Raw genomic sequence first — 20,017 nt, forward strand, 5'->3', positions numbered from 1 at the left:
CTATGCAAAATTTAAAGAAAACTATTAAATAATTTTATATTTCAAGGTATCCAAATATAAGAATCCTTAACAAGTCATAATAAACAAATGAGAAATTACTTACTTGAATAATTTTCAAGGGAGAATCAGGCTGGTAAATCTGAAGTCTAGGTACATAATGAACCAGCATATGAAGCATGTTACAAGCTACATGGGCTACTGTTTTATTAGTAAACTGTAGTAATAAGAAAAAAAAGAAATATGATAAAAAAATCTCAATATTATCTATGCACTAATTGTTGAAAAATTTTTAATTGTATATACATGTTTATTGTTGTCATTCTATATTTATGTTTATTAAAATATTAGAAAGATAAATATAACCTACAAAATTAAAAATCATAACACATTCCAATATATAATTAACTTTATTTTTTCTTTGTAATATTTGTCCTCATTAAAGTTTTTATTTCATTTCTAGAATGGCCTCTAAACTGCTCATCTTGTTATCCCATTTTTCCCCACTCCAATATGGATATACAGTATATGGGATACTGTATACGATACTTCCAAATTGTCTTCTGAACTGTTCTGATGCTGACACTCTGTGCTTAAAAATCTTAGATGACTCCCCACTTATAAAGTCAAACTTCTATGCTTATCTCTCTATGAACAAATCTCACCCGCTCTTTAAGCCGTGACTAGATGTGTCCTCTTTCTAAAGCCTTCTCTGGTACCTAAGTCAAAGTAATCTCTGCTTGCTCTGAATTGAATCAGCAGCTTACATGCACCATTCATTTGGTTCTCTCAGCTTTTTATATTTCATTACTCTTATTTTGATATTTTTCAGCCATGATATTATTAATCTCTTCAATCTAGTATTTACATTTCTTTTTTATTCTGTATTTCTTCTCTGCCTAGCAAAGCACCTCAAACATAGTATATACTCAGAAATACCTGTCAAGTATTTTTGTATTTTGTGTGTTTAGAGTTCTATATAGATATTGTATTACAAGTTACACAACAAAAAATATCACTAATCTTTTTACTAATAAAAATATTCATTTGTTCATTCAGACTCCAAATAATCAGGTTGTTATTTCTGAACAAATCTGATTCTGGTCATAAACAGGGTGTTTAACTTGAATGATAAAGCCGAAAAGTGGAACAGCTTAAGAATTCAGGAGGTAATAAAGATCAAGGAGTAGGCTGCAAAAATACTGATTAAGAAACAGTAAACAGCCCTACATATGTTGTTAAATGACTGGTTTCCTTTATAGCAGTCATCCATATGTATCTTAGGGACAAAGCCAAATACATAAAAAGTTGAGATAAAATAGGGCATCACTAAGATACCCTAAATTCAAGAGGAGAACTACTAAGGAAAACGTCAGAATCAAGGAAATAATGTAATGCACAAGATATAATTAACATCTGGGGAAAAATAATCATGCATTCTATACTATCTTAATATAGTCTTCTAAATATTTACTTACTTACCTTTAAGGAAACACAAATTACATTCAGAGCTTCCTTAATTTGAGGATGATGAGACTCATGGACTAATTCTTCACAAATCCAAATACCTAAACTGCAAAGTGCTACACATCTGCAAAAAGGCAACCAGTAATGATACAAATAAAAGTGGATGTGCCTGTAAATGAAATGAAACCACCACCACAACCAAAATATTCCCAACCAACCAACCTAGAGTGAAGATGCACAATTTAGGTGAATTAATCAATTTGTTACTGTTAATCAATTCATTACTGTTCATTAATCAATTTGTTACCTAGGAAGATAAAGTGGGAGAAAAGCATATTCCCCAAACTTTAAGCCTTATTTTTTAAGTTTAATTTAATTTTTATTTTATATTGGAGTATAGTTGATTTACAATGCGTGTTAACTTCAGGTGTACAGCCAAGTGATTCAGATATACATATATCCATCCTTTTTCAGGCTCTTTTCCCATATAGATTATTACAGACTATTGAGTAGAGTTTCCTGTTCTAAGCCCTATTTTCAACTACAATTTACTACCAAGATCATAGGTGGGGATAAAGACACAGGATCTTTCTAACAAACCCATATTGACAAATTGATATCATCAATTTCCCAAACAAACATGCAACCTGCTTTCAAAAAGGAAACTAATTTTATTGACTGATAGCAGTAATAAGATATTTTTCCTTTCATATCTTTTAAATTTAACATAACTAGCTATGAATTCTCTTTAAAACAAACTGAGAACACAAAACTTATACACTTTATAAAGGAATTCCAACAGAAACAGAACTTGGAGAATTTTCGTTTTGTTTTCTAATGTGAAACTCCAGTTCCCTACTTCAACTGAGTTTCAGCTTGAAGAAAGTTATCTGATGATCAGAATCACTAAAAATTCTATTAGTGTGTTCAAGTATAAGCTTCTAATGAAACATGTAATATTTCAAGGTACAAAAATAAGTCAACTCCTTCTAGTTTTTCTGATATATCTTCCATGTCCCAATACTGATATTCTTAAATTCAGTATAATGCTAGATTTTAGAACAATTCAATGCAGAAATATTTTTCTTCCTGAACGTAATGAATCAAAGTCCTCCTTTCAGTGCTAATGCTACTAATTTACTATCAAAACTGCAGAAAGTCTTTATGTGCAGTCTAGTGCTTTCATTCTTTCTCAGTTTGTCTACCCATAAACTTTATACATTCACAGACCTAAATAACCAAGTGTCAGGCTTAGCAGTGGAAGGAGCTGTAATCCTAAAATAAAAATAAACTCTGAAATGAAACAAAGTTCTCCATGGATGCAGCTAACTAAAGGCACAAACTGGAATACAAATATTTAAGTTTTGTTTTTTGGTTGTATATGTATGTAAGGCCATACATTCCTGAAAAGTATAGGAAAAGGGTGTGTGTGTGTCTGTGGGCATAAGGCTCTACATTTCTGAATACTATACGCAAACAAGTTTAGAAAATGTTTAATGTTCAACTTCTGGGATTCTCCTATACTGTCAACACAAGTTGTTAACGATTCCTAAATCTGTTTTGGATAATTATGTTTTAGGCTTAAATATTCTTTCACTGGAAAGGCAATGACACTAAAAAAAGGGGGGAGGGGGGCAGAAAATCTAGAATCGGAAGCTTAAGGTTCAAATCTAGTTCCGCCACTTATTACTTATACATCTAATAAGGCTCTGAAGACAAACTGCCAGGGTTTCAATTATGGCTCTACATTTTCTGTATGATAGGGCAGATTAATAAAATTCTCTGGGCTCCCAACTATAAAAAGGAGGATAAAAATTTCTGCAAAGATTAAGTGAGGTAATAAAGTATTTATAAGGGTGGTTGGCACTTGGAAAAAAGTTTAATGAATGTTAGCTTTCTATGCTGCCAGTTTCTTGCTAGTAAAATTGGAAGAATAATGATACTAATAATTTCTTAGAATTGTGATGAGGATTGAATAGAACAATATTATAGGAATATCCCTGTAAACTTAGAAGGTTGTCATTATTAGCACAGAAAATGCTGGGGAAAGAATACTGAAAATCACAAAATTTAGAGTTAAAGCTAAATGAAATGAAAATGTGGAATAATGGAAAAGACAATATCATTTTCTAGAGTAGATGAATTTTAATAAGATTAAAAGAAATCATTTTAGATACAAAAGATGAAAATACTGAAGAAGGTAACTAGGATTTTATTTTTACTGAAGGAAGTTAGTAATGAAAAATTTAATCATCCAAATAATTTAAATTTGTGATTCAGAATAGGTTTTGTGCATTTGAAACAACCTGGACTGCTAAATAATTCAATTAACTTTTAAAATAAAACTGCACACACAGAAGAGTTATGCCAAGTCTTAAGAAAGTCTGACTTACCGTGCAGGACCAGAGGGCTCATCTCTTGCAGAGCTTAACACAGTTTTGATTATAAGTTCCTAAAATGAAGAAGAAACAGTAGCAATAACTAAGATTTCATTCATTTATTCAGCAAATATTTATTAAATAGCCACTATGAGCCTAGGTACTAGGGATACAACAGAGAAATAAAATAGACATTTTTGTTCTCATGTACATAATTTTTATATATTCCAATGTTATTCATAAAATTAGCTAAATAAATAAAACAGTATGGTCTGAATGTTTGTGCTCTCCTTGCAAATTCATACGTTGAAATCCCAACCCCTGAAGATGATGGTATTAGGAGGTACTTAGACCATGAGGGTGGAACCTTTATAGACGGGATTAAGAGAGACTCCCACAGAGTTCCCTAAGAACTTCTTACTCTGTGAGGAAATAGCAAGAAGGCACAAGCTAAGAACCAGGAAGAGGGCCTTCACCACAATGTGACTATGCTAGAGCCTTGATTTGGGGCTCAGCCTTTAGAACTGTAAGAGATAAATTTTGGTCACTTATAAGCTACCCATTCTGTAGTATTTTGTTATAGCAGACAAATATTTTTGGAAATTTCTCACCAAATGTATATGTTCAAAAACTTTTTCCTGATTTTGCTATTGTTCAGTCACTAAGTCGTGTCCAACTCTTTGTGACCCCTTAAACTGCAGCACGCCAGGCTTCCCTGTCCTTCACTATCTCCCACAGTTTGCTCAAATTCATGTCTATTAAGTTGGTGATGCTATCTAATCATCTCATCCTCAGCCATCTCATCTTTTTCTCCTTTTGCCTTCAATCTTTCCCAGCCTCAGGGTCTTTTCCAAAGAGTCAACTTTTTGCATCATAGGGCCAAAGTACTAGAGCTTCAACGTCAGCATTAGTCCTTCCAATGAATATTCAGGGTTGATTTCCTCTAGGATTGACTAGTTTAATTTCCTTGCAGTCCAAAGGACTCTCAAGAGTCTTAAGAGCACCACAATTCCAAAGCATCAATTCTTCAGTGCTCAGCTTTCTTTATGGTTCAACTCTCATAACTGTACACAACTACTGGAAAAACTGTAACTTTGACTATATGGCCTTTGTTGGCAAAGTGATGTCTTTGCTTTTTAATACACTGTCTAGGTTTGTCACAGCTTTCCTTCCAAGGAGTGTTTTTTAATTTTATGGCTGCAGTCACCATCCAAAGTGATTCTGGAGCCTAGGAAAATAAAATCTGTTACTGCTTCCACTTTTCCCCTTCTATTTGCTATAAAGTGATGGGACCGGAGGACATGACCTTGGTTTTTTGAATGTTGTGTTTTAAGCCAGCTTTTTTTTTCCTGATTAGAAAAGCAATAATATGTTCACTATAAAGGTAATTAAAGCAGACTTAATAGCTAAAAGGTATGAACATCTTTTTAAACTTTTCAAAACTTTGCGAATTATCATTTAAAAGCAAGCTTCTTCTTTAAAAATTATAAACCATGATAATGTGTGAATTTGGGGAGAAGGGCCAGTTAATAGTTAATGTGTTTTTTAAAAATCTTTCAATTAGAGGTTTTCAATGGCTAAGTCAAATATCTTTCTTGGTAAATGTCACATTGCACTTCAAAATATTTTCAATTATCTTTTGATATTGATTTCTAACATAATTCTACAGTGATAAGAGAACAGATTCTGTATGATTTCAACATCCTTAGGCCATGAAATTTTTTTATCTTGTTTTATGTCCCTGGATATGTGCCAGTGTCTCCTGGCTTATAGTCTATAGAAACTGGAATAGAATTTGTATTTCATTCACTAAAGATTTATCACATATACAGATTGTAAGGTCCTTAAGAGGAGTGAACTTCTACTTACCTTTGTGAATTTAGCATCTAGCCCAATGGCTAGGAAATAATAAGTAGGTGGAAGTTACCTATTGTTTAAACCCTAGAGCTTTCTATGTAAGCTCTTTCCTCTCTGTCCATGGAATTCTCCAGGCAAGAATACTGGAGTGGGTAGCCATTCCCTTCTCCAGGGGATCTTCCTGACCCAGGAATCAAACCAGGTCTCCTGCATTGCAGGTGGATTCTTTACCATCTGAGCCACCAGGGAAGCCCCTCTATGTAATAGTGTTATTATTATTATTTTTTAAATCACTTAAGCCATTACTTCCTATACAATGGCCAACAAAGTAAATGGCCACTCAGTTCATGCAAATCCCATGTAGTAGGCTAAGCTAAGCTCAAACAAACTCAAAACTGCCTGAGAACACTGAAGCTCTTAACTTATTTTTGATTTTCAGAATCTTCTGAAAGTAGAAACCAAAGCCATTATATCCCTAAAGAGTAAAGGTCAATTTTTATAATTTCAATCAAGTATCATTGCAAATTCACATGAGCCCCTACGATTTTATGTTTCAGTGAAGTTCACTTGTCTAAAAAATGTCTGAGTATATTCTCCATGCCAAGCATCATGGTAAGCTTGAGGATATAGCAGTAACTAAGACCTTGGTGTTCATTTGTCTATAAATCAGACACTGAAAAATAACAAGTGTGATAAAGAAAAATAAAGGTGGTATGGAAAGTATATGCAATACTCCAAACAAAAATTTGTCTTAAAAATTTTTTCAGAGAAAGCACATGTGTTTTGAAAAAGTCATCAGCATGACTCTCAAGGAGACAGAATGCTACTGTCTTGTCCCTCTTTATTCTCTTTTTCCTTCTAATTCTAGGGCCAACTCAGCTCACAGAGACCACTTGGCAATTACTATAAAAAGCACAACTTCTTAGGACTGTTAAACCCACAGGAATTTATAGTAGGTAAGAGAGGTTTATTATCTGGGTAAGTGCATGGTCACTTCAATTTTGTATCATGTCTTGTTTAAGCCTGTTAATACTTAAGGCACATGGGATCCCCACCCCAATTCCACAGTTTCCTAGAGCAGAAAAGAATATTCCTTTACATTGTTTGATTCATCACCTTGGCAAACTAGAAGGAGAGAGTCAAATGTGCAGGCCGAGTACCATCAATCTTAGAAGCCTTGTATTAGCAGCAGCATATCTGACTCAGGATTTCAATAAATGTTCAGTGAGTGAATGAATGAATCCTAAGATAATGACATATAAGTGGGTTCAATAGTGAGAAAATGTTTCCAGAGTAGTTACAAATAAAAAAGGCTATGCTCCTAATGAACATTCCAGCCTTTGTGTCTGAGGGGTACAGCTGGCTAATGTTAACAATTGTGTGGCTTTCTAGAGGAAAATAAAGAATACAAATTTTCCTGAATATACTGCTATGATTATAAATTAGTCTCTGACTTCTTACCTTAACATCTGTAAATTGAGACACAGCAATATCAGGGATGTTGGGATGGAGAGCAGGCAGTTCACAATACAAGTTGGGAAAGCAAACCAAAGATCCCAGAAGAACTTGTGCTTCCACTCTTGGTGCCTATGTAACAGATTTTAAAAATCTTTAACTTATCAGAAAAATTACTTTATTACCTAATCAGATTATGCAGGAAAGTCAGAAAAAATTCAAAAAGGAAAGGGGAACACAAAAAGTGTAGGTTTCACCTATACTTTCCACATAAACTACTGTTATTCTCAATAAATGCAATGAACAAACAGAGCTTTCCTTAAGAGCAGCTAAAAAGCAGAAATGCGGCTGCAGCTAATGAATATGTAGACAGGAATACAGTTTTAGCTAACAGCATAAAATTACCCTAATTTCAAGGAAAAATATCCTTTCATTTTAAAGGCAATTTACGCATTGTAATAGATTGTTCTAATGAGTAGAAGACTCAATGTCTCTGTATTACATCTGTAACAACCTAAGGATGAATAAAGTAACTAGGAATGAAAATGTTCACTGTATCTTCAAGAAACATGCACTAGTCTAGATGAGTTTTATGGTATTATGTACATGATAAAAACACTACCTACACTACTTAATAAAAACAAAATTAAAAATTATGCTTGGACTGAAGACAAAGGTAACTTTTCATCCTTTCTCTTTAGCTATATTAAGCTATTTCTTAAGTATCAGCACTGAATGTTTATTTTTCTTCTTCTGCCTACTTGCATGCCCACGAACCATCAACATCCACCTACTGATACAATGCTTTACTTAACTTACTAAAATACCTACACATTGATGCATGTTTAAGCACACCTAACAAAAATGCTAAAACAAATCTATTAGAAATACAAAACATCTTCTATATACATAAAACAAGAATCTATCTCCAAAAGTGTTTCCTTATGTTAATAAATGCTATAACAGAAGTGATGGAGTATTCTAATTTTCAATAATATAACTCATTTCATATTTAAAACATAATCTAGATTTACGGATACAAGGCCAGAGGCATAATGGAACATGGTAGGCTCACAACCACTATCTCAATTAAAAATCAATTTTACTACAAAAGTGAAAAAAAAAACAAAACTAGATTAGCTATGGGTTTTCTTTAAAGCTGGACAATAAAATTGGGAATACTTGTTCAGGTATGTGGGGCATAATGGAAGGTACAACTAGAATGCAACTGTAAATAAGAAAGGCAACACCTAATCAAATTACTCTGTAATCTGTCTAGGGATGGGGGAATTAACAAAAGGAAGATGATATGTGTGGGATCTAAAATGAGGCTCAATTCTAATTAAATTATATATTTTCCAGAACATTAACTTGTCATATTTTATCAACAATGGCTCTTCCTTTGTTGCTTGGTTAGTTGCATCTTGGTTAACTGCTGTTTGTTATATTATGAAGGATAGGAAATAAAAACTTACATTGAGAAAAGCTGAAGAAGCCACTCTACCAGCTGCTACAATAAAATCCATAATAAGCATTGTGGCACCAGGCAAACCAAGTGAGAAAAATTGAGGTGAGCAGTGCTTGATGATTGTATTGACAATATCCTTAGGAATAAAGAAAGGAGGAGAAAAAAAAAATTACAATGTAATTCTGAGTATCAGCTAATCAATATCCTTAAATATAGATAAGATATGAAATAATAAAACAAGTAATAACTATAAGTGCTTGCCTAATAGGAAAGACTAATTTTAATTCTTCCAAATAATCCATGCTTAGTACATATTTCATCAAAGGAAAGTAAACTTAAAACACTTTTTTTTTTAACTGACATCAACCCTGGAGAGTCAGTTAGAAGGCTCTTCACTTCACAGGGTTAAAAATCTAAGGCCCATGTGTTGTAAAACTTAACTGCAGAGTAGTTCCTCCTACCTCCTACTTGCTTCCATGAGATCACTTTGATGTCTGAAGCTGCATGACCTGCTATGTGGCAACTTGGAAAATTCTTTTTTAGAAAAACTGAAGCCCTTTGATGATAGACATCTAGCCTCAAAAATCTAGACTTAGGCATTCTTGAGGGAATATTCTTAACATGGTTATTCATTCATTTTGCCTTTGGAATTTACCATGAAGATGAAGTGCACCAGGTTGTATTACTCAATCCAATTTACCTTAAATGAAGCTCTTTATCCATAATTAAGAGTGTAGGGTAAAACACTAATTATTTCAAAGTAACACAAGAAGTTTTTTCACTTTTCAGAAAGATATATCATCTTTTATATTAATTTAATGCTCCTTAAATGAACTGCAAGTGATGTACTGAGTCTTAGAATAGGAAAAATAACTTCTGATCACTGCATGACTAGCTGAGCAAATCCTAAGTGCCAGCTATGTGTGTGCTTCATCACTCAATCATGTCCAACTCTTTGTGACCCCATGGACTGTAGCCCGCCAGGCTCCTCTGTCCATGAGATTTCTCAGGCAAGAATGATGGAGTGGGTTGCCACTTCCTTGTCTAGGGGATCTTCTGACCCAGGGATCAAATTCGCCATCTCCTGTGTCTCCTGCATTGCAGGTGGATTCCTTACCCGTTGAGCTATAGGGGAAGCCCTAAGCATGCGCGTGTGTGTGCTTCGTCATATATTAGGACATTAAAGGAAGATGCTCTCAATGTAAACAAAGGATGGTTCTTCAAAAACAAACTAGTTGGTATAACACTAGAAGAAACATGCACTTAATAATCAAGTTAATCTCTCAATTACAATAGCTTGTTTTGAAACCATTTTTTCAGGATAAATGATGTTATAAATAGGAGAAATCCATAAATAAATTACTCACATAAAGGAATGCTTTTTAATTCTACACCTTGAAAGTCAAGAGTTAGACAGATTCAAGAATCAAAGATAAAGTCATAAAGCAATTTACCTGATCATTATGAAGTAATCCACAATGCATTATATTGTAGAAATGTGTTAGAAAATCTCTATTTGGAGACACATCTTGTCTTCTTTTCATTGTATTACAAATAAGTTTATAGGCATGTAATTTACCTTGTTTATATTTATCAGTTAACATGGTTGCCTACAATTAAAAGATGTTGTTTTCAATACTCAAAACCAAATACTATTTGTTAAATACTGAAGCAACTGAATACAACAAGGAATATATTTGTTTTCATTTATTCCTGTGTTGGCCCATTTTCTTTACTGAACCAAATATCAGAATTACTAGAATTATCTTTATTACTAAAATTATACAATGTAGGTGTGAATAACTACACACTGTTTCACTTAGGGAAATCACCAAACATATCAAATAATATCTAAAAGAATCAGTTCTTTAAAAGTACATAGCATATTCTGTAACAGAAAATTGAGGTTTACATTTCATTTAAATATAATATAATTTTCTATATTCATTTTTATTTCAGTAATAAAAGTGATGCATGCTAAATAATAATTTTGCTAGGTCCACTCCTCTCTATATAACCCCTGCTGCTAAGTCACTTCAGTCGTGTCCGACTCTGTGCGACCCCATAGATGGCAGCCCACCAGGCTCCCCCGTCCCTGGGATTCTCCAGGCAAGAACACCGCAGTGGGTTGCCATTTCCTTGTCCAATGCATGAAAGTGAAAAGTGAAAGGTAAGTCGCTCAGTCGTGTCCGACCCTCAGCGACCCCATGGACTACAGCCTTCCAGGCTCCTCCATCCATGGGATTTTCCAGGCAAGAGTACTGGAGTGGGGTGCCATTGCCTTAATGGCTAGTTAAAAACTAAGTGTTTTACAGGGAACTATATTCAATATCCTGTAATGGAAAAAAAACTGTAATGGAAAACTACATGAAAAAGAATGTGTCACACACATAATTTCTACTGTATAGTAAAGTGATTCAGTTAACACAACATTGTACATCAACTACACTTCAATGAAACAAATTTTTAAAATGCAAAACAAAACACAAAACAAAATTAAGTGTTCTAGAAGACTACACAACAGTCTTTTCTCTCTCAAATGTTTGAGACTACATACTTATTTACTAAATGCAATTTTTAAGTTAATATTTTATATATTAAACTTACCTTAAAAAGCCAAGGTGTAAGAATTCTCAGTGGAGGAATTAAAACCGGTGGAGAAGGGGAGGTCAGGTTATCAGTTGAAATGCCAAGATTATCTCTAATCTGTAATTTTCAAATAAAATACAACAAATCTATGATATGAAAAGTGTTCTCTTTTCTGGTTTACCTTATCTTAAACCTGAGATCTAGTTCCTACCACCAACTATATATTCAATCATGGTTAAGGCATTAGTCTGTAGTAGAGGACTGGGGAGGGAGTGTTATCTTAGGCTTTTTCTATACTTCTTAATACTTTATATTTCTTTCCTTCTCCCTTTTTAGCTTTTGCTTATTTTTTTTACCTTAGCTAGATTCTGCCAAAGTTCACAGAGGTAATCAAAAACTTGAGCATGTATTTCAGGATCCATAATAGCGTTGACATCTCCCAAAATACCCAGCATCCTTCGCCACATGACAGTAGCAACATCAGCATGCCATCCTGTAAGAGTGCCCCCTGCCATCACACTACAACATTCAGATGGAAATTCACTGATTTCTATAGAAAAAAATAATATACAAGTGTCAGTAATTTTTCCAGAGAATTGATCAAAAAAATACATAGGAGTCAAATTAATAATCTTAAATATCTACAAAAGTGAATAAGAGAAATGTCAATATGTCTTAGTGTTATTTTTTCCTGGTAAGGTCAAAACCTCACTAGTTTGTAATTCCTTATTATGACAATATGGGCTTCCCTCATACCTCAGCTGGTAAAGAGTCCGCCTGCAATGCGGAAGACCTGGGTTCGATCCCCGGGTTGGGAAGATCTCCTGGAGAAGGGAAAGGATACCCACTCCAGTATCCTAGCCTAGAGAATTCCATGGACTGTATAGTCCATGGAATCGCAAGGAGTTGGACACAACTGAGCGACTTTCACTTTCACTTATTATGACAATAATTACTTCTTCAATAGTGCTTCTATCTAGATTTACCTAAGGAGAAAATGACACAGATACAAGATGGAGAAATTTATGTTTTGAAATAAGGATCTTATTTATAAGTACGTACTCTCTCTTTCATCTAATAGCTATTTCAAGTTACCTCATCAAATTTAACAGAAAATCTCAGGCTGAAGGCAAATCCTGTAGGAAACAAGTCTTCCTAAGCTTGTTTTTTTGTAATTAAAACTTCTAAAAGAATAACATTTCTGTATTTCACAATTACGTCAGGTCTAGCATCAAAAGTCGGAGAAGGCAATGGCATCCCACTCCAGTACTCTTGCCTGGAGAATCCTAGGGACGGAGGAGCCTGGTTGGCTGCTGTCGATGGGGTCGCACAGAGTCGGACACGACTGAAGCAACTTAGCAACAGCAGCAGCAGCAGCAAAAGGGATTATCACAATGGCATGAAAAAAACCCATAATCTAAAATCTCTATAATTAAATTTCTTTTGTTTATTAATATTGGCATGATTATATATAAGACCTACAGTTAACCTAGGGTCCTAGTCTCATTTCTGTCACTAATTATGTGATATACTATATAAGTTATTCAATAATCTCTCTAAGACTACAGCTCATCTGTAAAATAGATGGTTTAGGTAGGTATCATTATAGATCTCCTCCAGCTTAAAAAAAGTCATTATCCTATGTAATGTATATAATGGAAAATGTAAAATCATTAGAACGTCAGTGAAGGTTTTTCCTGCTTGATAATATCTCAAAGTACTGATAATCTACAAAGTCATATGTAGTAGACATATATCCTTTATGCTTAATGTTTAACTTTTTCCTCTTTGCATGTAGTGTGCAGTAACTGAGTATACTATTAAAAAGTTACTAAACAACCTTCCATAATAATAAAAACAGGCTTCTAGTGTAAATTCATTAAAATGAAATTTTAAAAAAACACTAGTTGATCATCACTGTTAACATCTTCTCTGTTCTACAGAACCTTCATAATATAGTGATAAATCAACCGATTTATAACTATGAAGAATATAATTGGAACAACTGAGGATAACTGACTATAGACTAAAATTGTAGTAATACATCAATGTTAAATATCCTGAATGTGGCCCTTATGATTTTTCAGGAAGTGTATACTTATTCTTAGGACACAGTTGCTGAAGTGTTTAGATGTAAAGAGTCTAATACTTGCTCTTTCATGGCTCAGAAAAAAAAGCGCAGGTACGGTGGTGGGTGGGTTACGGTGGGGGGGGGGGGATGGGTGGGTGTGGGTGTGGGTGTGGGTGTGGGTGGGTGTGTGTGTGTACACACAGAAAAAGATACAGTGGTAAAATATTAACAACTGGTAAATTTATCTGAAAGATTTATGGGCATTCATTTTATTACTCTTGCAACTTTTCTATCAGTTTGAAATTTTTTCCAAATGTGGGAAAAATTGAAAATAAAAACCAAAAAGCCAAAAAACTGCAGGCCAAGAGGAAAGAAAAGGTCAGAAATAATCTGTTAATACAAACCAGAAAATGAGGGCTATGTAATTATAGGGTAATTGGGAATTAAGAGTATGAGTACCTTAAAAAAAGCAAGGGGGTGGGGGAGTGGGGAAAGGAGGAAGCAGGGAGGTGGGGAGTGAGAAGAGGAAGCAGGGAGGTGAGGATGGGGAGAGGAGGAAGCAGGGAGGTGGGGAGTGAGGAGAAGAGGAAGCAGGGAGGTGAGGATGGGGAGAGGAGGAAGCAGGGAGGTGGGGAGTGAGGAGAAGAGGAAGCAGGGAGGTGAGGATGGGGAGAGGAGGAAGCAGGGAGGTGGAGATAAGAAGAAGAGGAAGCACAGAGGAGGGGAATGGGGAGAGGAGGAAGCAGGGAGGTGGGGATGGGGAGAAGAAGAAGCAGGGAGGTGGGGATGGGGAGAGGAGGAAGCAGGGAGTGGGGGACTGGGGAGAGGGAGAAGTCATGTGGTTTTAAATTTCTTCCTTTGGCCAAAGAGTAAATTTGCTGCACCACCAATTAAAACTAGTATTTTATATTATTCATTATAAATATTTTATCAACTGTGTCCTTAGAAAAAGTTTTTAGCATATTCCCAAAATGATTTTTTATCCTGATGCTTGTTACTTCATATAGGGCACAGCAAAAATAACTTTTTATTAACTTCCAGTTTCTAAGGCGTCCCAGTCACTTTTAAACATTTGCTTAAGCATAAAAATACTTCACTTGGACTGCCTACTTTATAATAAAATATCAAATAACAAAAATCAGCATGTAAATATCTTTAAGGGCAGGGAAAAAATGTTACAGCAATAAATTTCCCAAAGACAGAACAGTTCAAGACTTATAATAATACTTATATAACATATATAAAATACATAATCAAATTTAAGATGCATTATTCAAAATCTCCTGACACTAATGCCCCCAAAAGAATAAATGGCAAAGATCTAATTTTTAAATATTGCCTAGGTCATCTGGTGTCTGAAGAACAGAGTGGTGGAGCTTCTCATCGAGCTGTAGATCCTTCTGTTCCATGTGGTCTATATTTAGTGTGGAAGGAGACGGTGTCTGTGACCTGGATCCCAGAGCTGAATGGACTGGAGAGGCACTTTCTGAACCTGTAAATGTAATTTCATAAAATTACCATAAGGAGTATATTTAATACCCTCAACCTAAGATGTAATGCTTAAAAGCCCAATAAAACACAAACTGAAAATATCAAAAGATAAAATAGATTATAAACTGGGTGAAGAATTCAATAAAATGATACTGTACAAGATTCATATCTAGCAGTCACATTCCATGTCTACCTTGGGACTAGTGTGGAATGAGAACTGGATTAGCAGTTACTACTAACAGGGACCATCAGTGAAAGCAAGAATGTCTACTCCCATTCCCGGTCCAGCTACAGAAACTCTGGTACCCACCACTACTTTATTTCATTTACTTCAGGCTTGACGCGATTCAGGAGAAGAGAAACTTCCTTATTGCTATATGCCACTACCACTGCTAGCTTCAACATTTTTCATTTAAAAGCATATTTTTGAGAGCCAGATATGGTTTTGCAAATATAAGCGTTTAATTTTTTTTTAATTGCTGAGTACAATTTCAATGAATACTGAATGAATGAATACATTACAATTTGATATTTATTCACTGCTGCTGCTGCTAAGTCGCTTCAGTCGTGTCCGACTCTGTGCGACCCCATAGACGGCAGCCCACCAGGCTCCCCTGTCCCTGGGATTCTCCAGGCAAGAACACTGGAGTGGGTTGCCATTTCCTTCTCCAATACATGAAAGTGAAAAAATAAAGTGAAGTCGCTCAGTCGTGTCCAACTCCTAGCGACCCCATGGACTGCAGCCCACCAGGCCCCTCTGTCCATGGGATTTTCCAGGCAAGAGTACTGGAGTGGGTAATTTATTCACTAGTTAATGGATATCTGGACTATTTTCAATTTAGCTTCTATGAATAATGCTGTTATGAATGTTCACATACAAACAACTGAAATAAATACCTAGGGATGCTCATATAGTAAACGTATTGTTTAATTTTAAAAGACACTACCATGCTTTTGCAGTGGCCATATCACTTTGCACTCCAATTAGTAATGTATTTGCAGGTGCTTCACACTCTCTTTAACACTGGTACTGTCAGGGTTTTTTTTTTTTTAACTTGAGCTGATTTATTATGTGTATAGGGGTATCTCATGGATTTTATTTATATTCCCTGATTACTAGTAATGTTGAGTATCTTCTCATCTAAATTTATGTTTCAGGACAACTAAAGTAAAAGGTATTATTGTAAAATAAGAACTTTTTCTAGTATTTCTTGTTCAGTAGTAATTTAAATTCTCCAACAATCAAACTGTGGATCCAACCTAACTGGCTCCTGTCTTCCACTCAGCCCTCATTCTGCAGTGGGCAGATATTTCACCTATCATCCATCAAAAGGGCATCAAACTACAGTGGGAACCAGAGTGAATTTGGATAAGACAGTGGAACTCTTGAATATGGGTCACAGGCTGCTCAGGCTTCCTCTGGTCATGGTACTACTCTTGGAATAAAGTGACACCTTTCATGACTCAATTTCTTGGACCCCACGTGTCATATGATTGTCAGGTTTAACCACATAAAAAGTTGCTGAAATTCATAATTGGCTGTATAAATACAGAGTATTAGTACAAACAGTTTCTTTTTGGCGGTGTGGTTTATCTTTTCAATAATATTTTACCAAAGAAATCTACAAAAATCTAGGCTAATTCTGAAAATCAATGAAAAAGATAAAGTGCAGTGCCCCTTAACATTTTCTGGTTATTCATTTAAAAATTGCTGCAAGAAATGCTCTGGTACAAACATCTATAAAATTTTGCACATGATATTAAGAGTTCATAGAGTTCCCCAAAGCTTATCCATGTGGACTCCAGGTTAAGCGACTCTTAAAATAATGTTTTTCTTTTTTTTCTCTCCATTGTTACATAAAGATGAGTGGAAAAAAAAATAACACTTAAATATGGCACCCCACTCCAGTACTCTTGCCTGGAAAATCCCATGGAAGGAGGAGCCTGGAAGGCTGCAGGCCATGGGGTCGCTAAGAGTCGGACACGACTGAGCGACTTCACTTTTACGTTCCACTTTCATGCATTGGAGAAGGAAATGGCAACCCACTCCAGTGTTCTTGCCTGGAGAATCCCAGGGACGGGGCAGCCTGCTGGGCTGCCGTCTCTCGGGTGACACAGAGTCGGACACGACTGAAGTGACTTAGCAGTAGCAGTAATAAGTAATAAATAAAATCTATCAAATAAAAGCCTGCAAAAGTTCTTTGGTGGCTTAAAAAAAATGCATTTAAGGAATACATTCCCTTGAGTAACTTTACCAGTAACCGTTGCAACATCAGTACAGAAAGCTTGTTGATTAAGACTGCTTGTTTCTGAGTCGATGTGTAGTGTGGTTAGACTAGCCACCTCTTGCTCTTCAGCACTCTGATAATGGCCAGAACCTGAATCCATGTCAGCAGAGGATGCATTCCCAGTATCCGCTCCAAAACCAAAATCTACAGGAAGAAGACATGCTAGTGAACAGACATTCTGATTACATGACAAAAATATTTACAAAAGAGACAGAGCTACTTTATCAAATAATTAAATATGAACATCCCCCCTAAATCTACTTCATATTTACATACTGTTCAGGCAAGTATAAACATTGTTAACACTTTGAGGTTTATAATTAGAAACAAATTTTTAAAGATCTTCAGTCTATTATTAACAAAAATAATGATAAAAGGACAGAAACACAATCATCACTATTCTTATCCATGTTTTCTTGTAGATGGAAATATAGCTAACTGCTTTTCAAGTTTTAGAATCTCTAGAACAGTGATATGTATCATAAAAATGGCACATATGTGGAAAAGCAATTTTTCTCTTAAAACTCATTTCCAGTCCAAGATTAAAGTAGTATATAATCCATGAGGGCAAGAAATATAATTCTCCAATGAATCTCCCAGCTCTTCATAAACTTAGTTCCCAAGATTTTGACTTTCTTTTTTTAAATGTTGGTATCCTTCACTGACTGCCAAGTACAATACAGAATTATAGCAGAAAAGCTATGTGGTAGTTAAACAGCACCAAGTAACATCACTGATGTCACTTTAACATGAAATGATTATTCAAGTAAGGTTCTGGGTAATATAACATTGAATGTAACTGTACTGAACATACTGAAGCCTTGCCCGTAACTAGATGTTAAGTGGTAGTCACTCAGTCGTGTCTGACTTTTTGCGACCCCAGGGACTAGAGCCCACCTGGCTCTTCTGTCCGCGGGATTCTCCAGGCAAAAATACTAGAGTGGGTGGCCATTCCCTTCTCCAGATCTTCTCAGTCCAGCGATCAAACCCGGGTCTCCTGCATTGCAGACAGATTTTTTTTACTGTCTGAGACACCAGGGAAGCCCCCGACTAGACAGTGGTCCCCCCAAATGACCGCATGAAATAGTCCCTCTCATAAGCATGACTGTCCCTTATTCTAACACCAAGTCCATCCTAATTTTTCCCTCTTCTATGTTTCTGGTCTTAAGATACCATTTGTTTTATGAAAGAAAAGTATTTTTTTTTAATGTCTTTAGTTGGCAAAACAAAGTAGTCTCAACTTGAAGTGATTCCCCAAAAATCCTTACAGTTTCACTGAAAATGAAATCAAAATACATATATAGGAACCAACATTAGAGAGGAAGGTGATGGTATATAATCTATAAGTCAGTCTCGAACAGAAAACAAGTTAACAAAAAACCATATTGCTCAAGCAGTAAAAAGATACTTGCTGTCAAATTTTCGGCCATCATATTGGAAAGCGCTGAAAGAATCCGAATGACTATCTGAGCTGATAAGATCACTGCTCCCTGCACTGGCAGGAGAAGTCCATTCTGAGGGTACACCTGGGTCATCAATAGGACGCATTTGGTTTTGCTTATTTAGAATATCAGGAAGGTCTTTGGGAATTTCGAGGCTACCTGGACTACTTCCTCTTCGTGTCATAGTCTAAAAGAAAAATTTTACCATTAAAAAAATTGTTTTTAATTCTCATGAAGCATCTGAAATCTTTAGTTTCCAAGATAATCATCACAATAAATACTGAAATTTAGGGCATGAAGTGGGGGGGAAGGGACACTAACTGAAGAGCCTACGTTAACGGTATGGAACCAGAGCCTGAAGCACTGCTGGTCTGCCTAAATCAAATAGTCAAATATCACACAGTGCTGGGCCTGAGACTCTGAAGACCTAAAAGGATCCATGGAGTGAATATTAAGAAATTCAAACGGAAAAAACAGAGGCCAATGGAAGAGGAAATTCCCTGGTGGTCCAGTGGTTAGGACTTCAGGATTCCACTGCAGGGGGCCCAGATTCCATCCCTGGTTGGCGAACTAAGATCCTGCCAACTGTGCGGTGCAGCCAAAATAAAGAAAAATTTAAGAAGAAAGGAAAATGTAATGGAGCTGCAGACTTTCTGAAGACAGCGGAAATCCAAGTGAAATAGTTTTCTTTTTTAGAAAAGCAACTCCACATATGTTTATTTATATAATTTCACATATATTTATATTTAAAATTGTGGGAATTGGGCCAGAAGACCTCTACTGTTATCTTTCCTGCTGAGGGCTGGCAGCAGGCCTCAGAGCACCCTAAGAGCAAAGATGAAAAACAAAGAGCTAGCAAGGTAGTGGCTTATAATGCAGTAGCTGAGCAAACAGGTATACCAGTCTTTCACTCTGGTCAAAACTAAAAGGCTGCTTGTTTTATGTCTTTGGATAAAGAATATTATAAAAATATAATTTAAAAATCTTAATTTAAAAAAAAGGCCTAAATTTGGGGTGAAGGCTGATTGGAATAAAATTATTCACATGTGTATCACACACATATATATGTAAAAGGTATGTATCTTTTAGTTTCTCTACCCTCCTCTCTAAAAACGAATAAATAAAATAACACTTACTGAGGCATTACCACTTCGAAGTCGCTCTGCTATAAACTCATCCATCAGATCAGGAACATTAGCATTGCTGCTGCCAATATCACTATTAAGAGGGGGCAGTTTTGTGCTCATGTCCTCTTTATTGACTAAAAACAAATAAACAACTATATATAGTGAGTAAAGACTTAACTACATTTCCTAAATTTAAAACAAACAAAAACAGCCACAACAAATTACCTATGCCATATCAATTATTTGCCAAACATGCATCTAAGAGTAATTTTTCTCCTTTTAGATTTAAGAATTAGTAAATTGATATGTACTTTGTTTAACTAAGCAGATGTTAGTCAATCTTCAGTACAACCTTAAACAGCAAGAAAGCTTACAGATAAGCACTAG

At 35.4% G+C, this 20,017-nt stretch overlaps 1 protein-coding gene across 12 annotated transcripts in view; it reads right to left on the reverse strand.

Annotated features, from left to right (window-relative positions):
* The window catches only part of RALGAPA1 (Ral GTPase activating protein catalytic subunit alpha 1), a 207,685-nt gene that overhangs the window by 85,191 nt on the left and 102,477 nt on the right, over positions 1-20,017 (reverse strand). For all 12 annotated transcript variants that reach the window (XR_008705596.1, XM_055556543.1, XM_055556538.1 and 9 more), the window contains 12 exons: positions 19,640-19,764; positions 18,474-18,690; positions 17,029-17,205; positions 14,622-14,774; positions 11,568-11,761; positions 11,230-11,328; positions 10,077-10,232; positions 8,630-8,758; positions 7,161-7,286; positions 3,858-3,916; positions 1,480-1,588; positions 104-214 (listed from right to left, as the gene is read on the reverse strand). Coding sequence is in view for 11 of the 12 variants with exons in the window: in XM_055556543.1 (XP_055412518.1) it covers positions 104-214; positions 1,480-1,588; positions 3,858-3,916; positions 7,161-7,286; positions 8,630-8,758; positions 10,077-10,232; positions 11,230-11,328; positions 11,568-11,761; positions 14,622-14,774; positions 17,029-17,205; positions 18,474-18,690; positions 19,640-19,764 (1,655 nt within the window). In the remaining variant the exon portion in view is untranslated. The remainder of the gene's footprint in view (positions 1-103; positions 215-1,479; positions 1,589-3,857; positions 3,917-7,160; positions 7,287-8,629; positions 8,759-10,076; positions 10,233-11,229; positions 11,329-11,567; positions 11,762-14,621; positions 14,775-17,028; positions 17,206-18,473; positions 18,691-19,639; positions 19,765-20,017) is intronic.

This window comes from Bubalus kerabau, chromosome 19, assembly GCF_029407905.1.
Source record: "Bubalus kerabau isolate K-KA32 ecotype Philippines breed swamp buffalo chromosome 19, PCC_UOA_SB_1v2, whole genome shotgun sequence".
NCBI classification, from domain to species: Eukaryota; Metazoa; Chordata; class Mammalia; order Artiodactyla; family Bovidae; genus Bubalus; species Bubalus kerabau.